At 38.1% G+C, this 10,632-nt stretch overlaps 1 protein-coding gene across 1 annotated transcript; it reads right to left on the bottom strand.

The window, feature by feature from the left end:
- Nucleotides 1-322: 322 nt before the first annotated feature.
- Nucleotides 323-10,166, bottom strand: LOC124644627 (zinc finger protein 250-like). The gene is made up of 7 exons (XM_047184118.1): nucleotides 9,915-10,166; nucleotides 6,362-6,499; nucleotides 5,550-5,687; nucleotides 4,506-4,607; nucleotides 3,619-3,714; nucleotides 2,886-3,090; nucleotides 323-1,906 (listed from the first exon to the last, which is right to left on the bottom strand). The coding sequence occupies exons 1-7, from the start codon at nucleotides 10,065-10,067 to the stop codon at nucleotides 1,746-1,748; spliced, it is 993 nt and encodes a 330-aa protein (XP_047040074.1). The 5' UTR covers nucleotides 10,068-10,166; the 3' UTR covers nucleotides 323-1,745.
- Nucleotides 10,167-10,632: the final 466 nt, after the last annotated feature.

The following is a 10,632-nucleotide window of genomic DNA, read 5'->3' as shown; positions in this document are numbered from 1 at the left end:
ACTCAAGAATGGCTGAACCATTTAAGCTGAAAATTATAGGGGCTTAAACCCGGGAGAAGGGCATAGTATAGTTTTTCTCACCATCCTGTAAGTAGCTGAAGCTGTAAGTATCTATTACTAGCGTTTGCCCGCGGCTTCGCTCCCGTCAACTGACTTCTCTACTTTACCCTATTTTTTTTTTCATAAGAACCTTCTCCTGACAATAACAAACACAACAAAAAAAGAATTAGCCAAATTGGTCCAGGCGTTGTTGAGTTATGCGCTTACCAACACATTTTGCGATTCATTTTTATTATATTATAGATAAATAAAGCAAAAAAAGTTGACGAAAAAAATCTCTTTATTCAGTTAAAAGTACATAATAAGAACTTAATTTTTAAATAAAACTAAATTGAAATTACTGCTACATATCTATACAGTATTAAATATAAATAGCCTTTACATGGAAATACAACATATTTCTTATATTTTTAGTTGATTCTAAAAGTTCATTTCATTTTTACCCGAAAAAAATAAAAATCCGTTGACAGTTAGTTATACTCCAAGCTAGTTTTTGCCTGCGGTTTCACCCGCGTCCCGTGGGAACTACTGCCCGTACCGGGATAAAATATAGCCTATGTTACTCGGGAAGAGTGTAGCGCCCCAACAGTGAAAAGATAGTTCAAATATTTTCTGTAGTTTCGGAGCCTGAGCGTTTAAGTGCCTACTCAAATGAAGTATAGTTCTCGCGTTGCTACGGGAACTACTTCCCGTATCCGGGTAAAAAGTATCTATATCCGTCTCCTGGTTTTAAGATAATTCTCAACCAATTTTCATCTGAATAGGTACAGCTCACAGAGGAAGGAAATATAGCGGAGATGTCATAAGGCATCGGGGCTGCGGGTTGTTCGAAAGAGTTACCGCGATTCTGGTACATACGCGGCCTACGACGGAACACGACGGTTTTTAGTCAGTAAGAGTCTGACACTCCCTCACCGCTGCTAACACCCACACACAACAAATGCCCCCTCTCCCACAGCGGGAGGGGGCATTTGATGATTTTTGACGTCGTTAAAAAAAAAAGATGTCATAAGGCATGTAGGTCAGGCGCCTTCTTGTAGCTCAAGCAACGTATCGTAGGCAAGTACTAGTCAAATCAAAATTTAATCAAAGCTTGGCCCTTGATTGGTTGATGATTTTATTGTGAAAAAGGACAGGTTCCATAGGTGTTGGTGCTGCGCTAGTAACATTCCTCGTCCCCCGCATGTCGTCGCGTTACTTTCTTAGATTTTCCGTTCATCATCATCATCATCATCATCATCATCTCAGCCGGCGGACGTCCACTGCTGAACATAGGCCTGCCCCTTAGATCTCCACAGATACCTGTTGGAGGCGACCTGCATCCAGCGTCGACGGCGACCTTTATGAGGTCGTCTGTCCACCTCGTTGGTGGACGTCCTACGCTGCGCTCGCTAGTCCGTGGTCTCCACTCCAGCACTTTTCGGCCCCATCGGCCATCTGATTTTCCGTTATGACGTCTTTTTGATGGGAAATCATCAAATGACGGCTCTCGCTATGGGTGCAGTGCTCGGGAGTGTCAGACTCGTACTGACTATACCCCGCCATGTTCCTTCTGAAGCCCGCCATGTACCAGCGCCGCGGTAATGAGCGCGAACAGTGTCGCAGCCCCGGCAAACGTTATGACATCTCCGCTAATAATTTTGTTCTCTGTAGCTAACTTAAGACTGGTAAACTTATTTGACAAGTTACTCTTCGTAGACCACTTCGTAAGTAATTTCTCTAGAGTCGACATCTTCGTATAATATCTCTGCTTCTTCAACCTCCTGTTTGAATATTGTGACTTGTTCGCTTGGCTTTATGAAATGTACTTCCGCATCCGATTTCGTTGGCTGACTTATGCTTTCCACTGTGAATAGAAAAAAATACATATTTAATTAAATCTAAATTATAATATTTTAAAGATTTTTTGTACATTGAGACCTGAAAATATGAATGTAAATTTTCTAACAACATATATGGGTATTCCGTATATTAGACTGGAAGCCAACCTCAACGTGGCTAGACATATTGTAAAATCGATATTTCTCTACTGCAGCAATGTCCTTCCCAAAATATTTAACAAAAATACAAAAACACGCCTAAGCAAATAATAAAATCTCTCTCCCACCTGTAAGCTACCTCCCAAACATATTCAACCAAAAGGCTAGCCAAATACTAAACAACGACTAGGCAAATTGTAAAATCTTTCTCCCTCCTGTCCCCCCCCATCTTACTAGAAGCCCAACCCAAACATATTTAACAAAAAGACTACTAAAATCTTTCTCCCTCTCTCTGTCTCTTACCTGCAGCGTTCTCTTCTCCATCCAAAGAAGTGATAATAGCTCTCCTCAGCATCTCTCTCTCTCTCGCTTTATTCCTTCTCGACTTGCTCTTATACAGAGCAGGCATTTTCAAATGCGCCGTGTTTACAATACTACCAGTTGTCTAGGCATATAGTAAAATGTCTTTCCCTCCTACATATTTAACGAAAAGGCTAGCCAAATACCAAAAGTCTAGGCTAAGAGTAAAATCTTTCTACCCACCACCTGTAATCTACTCCCAAACATGATGTTTCAAAACAATAACGAAAAGGTTAGCCAAATACTAAAACACATCTAGGCAAATTGTAAAATCTTTCTCCCTCCTGTCCCCCCCATCTTACTAGAAGCCCACTCCAACATATTTAACAAAAAGACTAGCCAAATAGTTAACTCTTCCTCCCTCTCTTACGAGGTGAGATAGGGCAGTCGCTCCTTGTGGCACACTGGTACTCAGCTGCACCCGGTTAGACTGGAAGCCGACCCCAACGTAGTTGGTACAAGGCTCGGAAGAAGATTTTCTCTTACCGGCAGCAGTTTCCTCTCCATCCAAAGAAGTGATGATAGCTCTCCTCAGCATCTCTCTCTCTCTCGCTTTATTCCTTCTCGACTTGCTCTTGTACGGAGCAGGCATTTTCAGATGCACCGTATTGACGTGTAGTTTCATAGAGTTGGACTGAGTGAAGAATTTACCACATTCCGGACACTCGTAGGGTTTTACTCCTGTGTGTACCTGTTGAAAAGGGAAGTTGGTTAAGAGACTTTGAAAGAAGGTTTTTAGGATGACCGCGTGTATTAATATAAACTAATGTTCGACCGCGTATAGTATAGAGAAAAAAATATATTTTTTGTTTGTAGAAGAGTAATTTAATGGACTTCAAGAAAAGGATATATTTATATGGATGGAACTAATGTCAAAATTAAATCTACATATTACACACACGTTATAGAAATCTACTGATAGTTCAAAATCTTGCTTAAATGCTTAAACGATTGTTCAAATCTTTCATGCCTTGGAAGGCAAAATAAATTGGTGGGTTTTTCTATCATTTGAACATCTATGGCAGTCGTTACGGGTAATTAACCACGTCCAGTCTAACCAAGGGGTATCGGGTTGTCCGGGTAACTGGGTTGAGGAGGTCAGATAGGGCAGTCGCTCCTTGTGGCACACTGGTACCCAGCTGCATGCGGTTAGAATGGAAGCTGACCCCAACATAGTTGGAAAAGGCTCGTGAGATGGCTTATTTAGTAAATTACTTACTCGATCATGTCTAAGTAAGGCTGCTTTATTACTGAAAGCCTTTGGACACAAGTAACATTCATATGGACGCTCCCCCGTGTGAGTCCGCATGTGAATCTAAAAATAAAAAGTAATATTACTAAAAATTGTAATCTATACTAATATGATGTCCCACTAGCCGGATTATATTATCGGCCAAGGCGGCTGTTCTCATATAAGGTTATCAGCCAGCTGCGCAGACATATTATAGTGCACAAGCATCTTCACTTTTCCCGAGTAACAGACTTTATTTTATCCCGTTATGAGCAGGACTTCACATGAGAAAAAAAAATACATCCTAATCGAAGACCAATGTCTCCATCCTCGAAGAGCTGAAGGTTGCCAAGCGTCTGCTGACTACGTGCCAGGAAAGGATCCGGAGTTTCTTTGGGCACATAATGCGATCTCCATTGCATAGCCTGGAGAGACTCATCATTCTCGGACAAATGGAGGGGAAGCGCGCTAGAGGAAGAGCACCAGCTAGATGGGTGGACCACCTCAAAGAGGTGACTGGAGGCCAGATACAGGGAGCGGTACATATGGCGCTGAACCGGACCGAGTGGAGAAGATTGACATACAGTCACGATCCTCAGCATTGAGGGAACGACCAGAAGAAGAAGAAGAAATCGAAGACCGGGAAGTGAGTGACAAATTAAGATTGCAAGATTTTCTTACATAGGTACATAGTTACAAGTGAAGCTAATATAAGCGTGTAAATTACATAGTCGCGTACAATGGCGTTGTTCAATGTTATGGCCAGCTGCTTCATGAATGATTTTGATGAAACTTGGTAGTAATATACCTGATTAACAGAATATATCGGTTACTTTTAATCCCAGTACGGGCAGTAGTTAAATATGAATGTTTACCTGTAAAAACAGAGGCATAGTGAAACTCTTGGTGCATTCCGTGCATTGGTACGGACGTTCACCCGTGTGTACTCGCTGGTGGTACTTCAAAGCTGCGTTAGACTGAAATAAAATGTTTATTATGTACTAGCTTTTGCCCGCAACTTCGTTCGCGTGGAATAGTGACTATAGTTCGGCCATTCAGAGAATGCGTTCCTGACACGTCGCGATTGAACTGACGACGTAATAACATTCATTGATTATTGATATAATAATGTTGTTTTAATGCTCCTCAATTGTTAAAACGGTAAACAACCAGCAAAAATATTTTTATCGTAACTGCAACGCCATTGCAAAGTTACGTCGTCAGTTCAATCGCGACGTGTCAGGAACGCATTCTCTGAATGGCCGAACTATACCAGCAGATTTTTGATTTGACCAATAGATGGCGCTATATGTCCGGAATAATTTTTTTTTTGTAATAAAAACTATCCTATGTCCTTTCTCAAGTTTCAAACTATGTCTGTACCAAATTTCACACAAATCGGTTCAGTAGTTTAAGCGTGAAGAAAAGACAGACAGACAGACAGACAGACAGACAGAGTTACTTTCGCATTTATAATATTAGTTTGGATTTTAATACATATTTTATCTGACGAAAGCGTAAGCTAACCAAGGGGTATTGTGTTGCCCGGGTAACTGGGTTGAGGAAATCAGATAGCCAGTCGCTCCTTGTAAAACACTGGTACTCAGCTACATCTGGTTAGACTGGAAGCCAATCCCAACATAGTTGGGAAAAGGCTCGGAAGATGATTAGATATGTACTTTCTAAGTATATCTAGGACACCACTGACTGAGTAAAGGTGAAGAAAAACATCATAAGGAAACTTGGATTATAAAGTGTGAAGTCGACAATTGCTCAATCCTTCTCTGTGTTAGAGGAGGCCGGAGCCCAGTAGTGGGACGATAAAAAGCTGATGATGTTTAGAATATCAATTATTTGCCAAGTTAATTAAAAATAAGTCGAATTACTATTATTAATTAAATTAAAATATGAATACTCACAGCATATCTCTTCCCGCAGACCTCACATACAATGTTCTTAGCATTGTAGTGAGATTTCGACTTTCTCTCTTTCTTAGGCTTAGCTATAGGCTCGACTTCCTCCGTCACTTCCGGTTCCTCTATTATTTCTTCGTATATCTAGAAAAGCATAAAAACAAGTTATTTAGGCTCAGATTAACCAACAACTTAAGGGCTTGTTCGCGCGAATTACCGCGGCGCTGGTACACAAAGAAAGGGCTTAAGAAGGAACATGGCGGGGTTTAGTCAGTACGAGTCTGACACTCCCGAGCGCTGCACACAAAGCGGGAGCCGTAATTTGATGATTTCCCATAAAAAAACAACGTGTTAACTTTTATGTTGAAGGTGAACTTGGGCCTTATTCAAAGTAGGCACTTTTCGAACGACAAACACTAAAGACAGCCTCTAAAACCCCTTCACCACTTCCTATGTGTTATTGCTGGGAAGAAGTGGCGCAACAAACTCCCCAGCAACAACTGTTTACTTTGAAAATTGAATGTAAAAAATCGCAATAAACAGTTCTTTTAATTAATCATTTATCAAGGAAGGAAGGAAGGTTATACTTTTTATCCGGGTCCATGCAGATTCCAATGGAATGCGAGTGAAACTGCTGGCAGAAGCTACTTATTACATAACCCGATGCATTTCGAAAGTCAAAAAGTCGACTGGAAGAAATGGCATCAACTGTCAGGCTGCTTTGTAAGTTTTCAAAACCAAGAATCTATTTAATTTGGCCCTACTGAGCATCCTGAGACCTCGTACAGCAATCATGATGATGGCATCAAAATACTTACTATCTCGGTGGCTTCAGCGCACTCCTCGTTCTCCTCCGTCTCCACGTAATCATGCTCCTGCTTGATCTCATCGATCTCAATGTGGGAGCTCTCATAGTGCTCGATGCAGGCCTGTTCCGTGCTGTAGATTTGTTCACACTGTTCAACAATAAATAATAATGTTTAGGAAAGAGTTTGTCTTGAGGAAACATGTACATATATTAGTATTAAAAAAAATATTTAAGAAGTTATGAAGAGGAAAAAAATCTAGTTTATTATGGATAAACTCAACTACCTATTGGGCTAATAAAAAAAAATCACTGTTGGGGCGCTACACGCTTCCCGAGTAACATAGGCTATATTTTATCCCGGTACAGGCAGTAGTTCCCATGGGATACCATGGAAACAGTGGGAAAACAGCTAGTATCATCAAAAACTGGCAAATCGTTAAAATAAAAAAACGCATCTAAATTGGTTTATCTGTTTAAGAGCTGTGGGGCCACAGACAGACAGACACATATAGCATTACAGTGATATGTTAGTGTAATATGAATAATTACATTATTTATTTTATGAAGAGTTTTTGGTAATTTTAATTTGATATATCTTGGGCCCTGCCTTAAAATATTCTGTTTAGAATACAAAAAAATATTGGACACATATTATTTAAAGGCTTATGTTTAACTGATCACCAGATATAGTAACAAATAGCAGACAAAAATAGTAAATGATCACCAAAATGAAACTCGCATTTTAATGTAAAACTATAACCAAAGTTTTAACACTTTTCTATCCTATTTAAGTGAAATTACTCCAAAATAAATCATGCGTAAGCCAAAAATAGTAAATGATCACCAAAATTAAACCACCATTTTAATGTAAGATTATAACCAAAGTTTTTAAATTCTGCTATCCTATTTAAGCAAAATGAGTCCAAATAAATCATTGTTATCCCAAAAGGAGTAAATGATCATCAAAATTATACTAGCGTTTTAATATAAAATGATAATCAAAGTTTTTACATCTTGCTATCCTGTTTAAGTAAACTGACTACAAAAAAATAAGTTCGGCCTGATACAATAAATGTAATAAGATTATGGGGACCCTTTTCCTGTACTAGGGTGGAAAATTGTCTATTGCATGCCGCTAACTAAACAGTGCGAAAAGAGTGTGTTTTCGAGGGAGTGTATTGAGAAACACATTCTTCTTCTTCTTCTTTCTCCTGCCCTGTTCCCAATTTTACTTGGGGTCGGTGCAATATGTCATTTTCTTCCATTTTCCCCTGTCACTCGTCATACTGACACTCACGCATGCATTGCAAGCTGGACACATAACTTAATATGGCATCATAATACTTTATTTGGTAATAAGCCTACATTTTATGGCAATCACAGTGACTTATTTAGGCAAAAATAATACATTAATTTGGTCGTCAAGAGTTGGTGATCATTTACTAAATTTGGTGGTCGAATACAATTTAAAGTGAAGTCGTGATTAAAATAGCTGGTACTATTACATTTTTAAACTTTATTTTTCTGGTGTTCAGTAGATATTTCTGGTTACAAAACTAAGGGTATCAAAGCATTTTATGGTGGTCATTATATTTGTTCCCTTATTTAAATATCACATCACATATTTTTAACAAAACATTAATAATTAACTAAGAAAATTAAATATTAAATATTTCGTAAATTCAATATTTGTACTCCAGAAAAGGGCAGTTCGTGCAATCTATGGCCTCGGCCCTCGCGAGTCACTGAGAGAATTATTTAAAGAAATTGAAATAGGTACTTACACTTCCTTCTCTTTATATTCTAGAAAATATCATGTTCGTACGTAAAAACTTAAATCAATTTATTGTTAAAAGTGATATACATTCGATTAATACAAGAAACAAGCACAAACTAGTAGTTCCGAGATTCAGATTAATGAAATCGAATAAATCGTTTTTAGGGAACTGTGTCCGTTTTTACAACAAGCTGCCTAAGTGTGTAACCGATCTCACGGATATAAAATTTAAGAACACTGTAAAATCCACCCTCATTAAAAAAGCTTATTATAAAATTCAAGACTTTGTTGACGATAAAGATATTATATGGCGATAACTCATCTCTCCATGTGTGGCTTCCCTGGCAATTAAACGTCTTTTTCTTTTCTCTTTGGATTGTATTGATTTACTGTTTACCTTTCAGTTGTATTGTATAATTTTATCAGCTTACTATTGTTATGTAATAGAATGTTTGTGAAAATATTACTTTTTAGAAGAGTGTCCATGGAGTTTCTTGCCGGCTCTTCTCCATGAGACCAACTTTTTGGAACCGTGCAACTAATTTGCCGTTTCATAAGAGCCTGCAAAGGCCTATTTGAAATAAAAACAATTTGATTTGATTTGATTAGAATAAGACTCAGAAGAGGTTGGAAGCTGACCCCAACATAGTTGGAAAAGGCTAAGCAGATGATAAGGGTTTGACTTGACTTTGACTTTTATGAGGGAAAAATAAAAAATACATGTCCATTATTCAAGACAGAAAAATATGTATATAAATAATGAAATCATTAACAAACCAAGTCATTAATTAATGGGCTAACATAACTAGTAATTATTTTGACAAAGATTGCTAGAACATGCTTCAAAGTCAAGGGTTTTTATTTCAAACTAGCCGTTTTATGCATCCTTGGCAGTCGTTACGGGTAGTCAGAAGCCAGTAAGTCAGACACCACCAAAGTCTAACCAAGGGGTATTGTGTTGCCCGGGTATCTGGTTTGAGGGGGTCAGATAGGGCAATCGCTCCTTGTAAAGCACTGGTACTCAGCTACATCCGGTTAGACTGGAAGCCGATCCCAACATAGTTGAGAAAAAGGCGTGATGAGCCGTTTTATGCAGTTTCACTTGTGTCCTGTGTTACTCAGGATGAGAATAGCTTTTTAACAGTGACATTAAAATTATTCTAATGGGTTCAGCAGTTTTGAAGCATTTAGAGTACAAAAAAAGATGGTTTCTCTTTATTATATAAGTAGAGATAAGGTTTTGGTGGAAAAAAATTTATTCTCTATCAATGGGTCATCTTAGGGGTGGATTTTTATACCATTTTAGGTCACAAAATTGGAATTTGACCAAAATTTTGACTGCTGTGTCAAATTATTTGTGTGGTCACCATTAATATGGGATGCCATGCCCAAAATCATAATTTTGTAAGAATATACAATACTTGCAATACAGGCCTATGTTCAGCAGTGGACGTCCTATGGCTGAAATGATGATGATGATGATGATGATGATACAATACTTTTTAAGAATTGACTTTCTGTGCTCATTTTCAGAGGAACCATTGGTCCTAGACAGAAAGCGTCCTGATGATTTCAGCTTCAATTTTGGTCATTTTGTGTGATAGAACTTAAAAACTGGCCATTTGTAAGATTTTTTATTTTTGACCAACCGTAATATTGTTTCTCGTAGGCCTATCAACATGTAATATTGACGTACCGACGCCCGATAAATTAAATTTGCGGCGAAGCGTCCAAACCCAAGACCAATCAAGAAATTGTGTAACGAAAACATTATAACAATACTTACAACGCCACATTTATATTCTTTGCGTTCTTTTTTCAATGCGTGGTCTCTTTCAAGATGGGATTTCAATTCGTCTTCCGTTGGAAATGTTTCTCCACATTCACAGATAATGTAGTGAATACTCACAAATGAACAATAGAACATATCTTCCGACATCGCGGAGTTATTTACAAGCACAGATTAGTAATTTAATGTAAAAACTGATATTAATTTTCTATGCGAACGGCCATGCTGTTTTCTATTTTCTGTGTGCAAAGTCAGTGGTAGTGATGTGCGTAGTTAGTCGATTATGTTGTGGTGATTTTAGTGAGTGCTTAATTAGTCGATTTTTATAAAAAAATAAATTAAATTGAGATTTGCAACCTAAATTTATAATTAAGCATAAAGAAAAGTGCCAAAAGAAGAAGTGAGAAATACACTTTGTTTAATACAAAAATAATTGGATTACAATACCTATTTTTCATTCAGACTTTATCATGTTAAGCATATCCCTAAGAGTTCATAAAATGCCTTCAGTCAGTTTTGACATAACATTACAAACACGACGTTCTCTTTTAAATTAGAATCACGATAAAAAAATTGGAATGATTAAATAGTGTTACAAATCACGAACTAAAATATTTATCTAATATAATGTAGTGGCCTTGTCGACAACTACATTTTCGAACCGTTTGGGATTGAAACCCTCGGGTCGTGGGGTCCGAATGCCCACACCCTATTT

This window comes from Helicoverpa zea, chromosome 30 (genome assembly GCF_022581195.2).
Source record: "Helicoverpa zea isolate HzStark_Cry1AcR chromosome 30, ilHelZeax1.1, whole genome shotgun sequence".
Taxonomy (NCBI): domain Eukaryota; kingdom Metazoa; phylum Arthropoda; class Insecta; order Lepidoptera; family Noctuidae; genus Helicoverpa; species Helicoverpa zea.
The sequence above is the reverse complement of the archived record's forward strand: the minus strand, read 5'-3'. Positions and strand labels throughout refer to the sequence as shown.

Coding starts and splice junctions, on each gene's coding strand:
- LOC124644627 (XM_047184118.1), bottom strand. CDS start 10,067: ATGTCGGAAGATATGTTCTATTGTTCATTTGTGAGTATTCACTACATT. Junction 6,500..9,914: donor AAGAATATAAATGTGGCGTT/GTAAGTATTGTT, acceptor ATTGTTGAACAG/TGTGAACAAATCTACAGCAC. Junction 5,688..6,361: donor GCGCTGAAGCCACCGAGATA/GTAAGTATTTTG, acceptor ATGCTTTTCTAG/ATATACGAAGAAATAATAGA.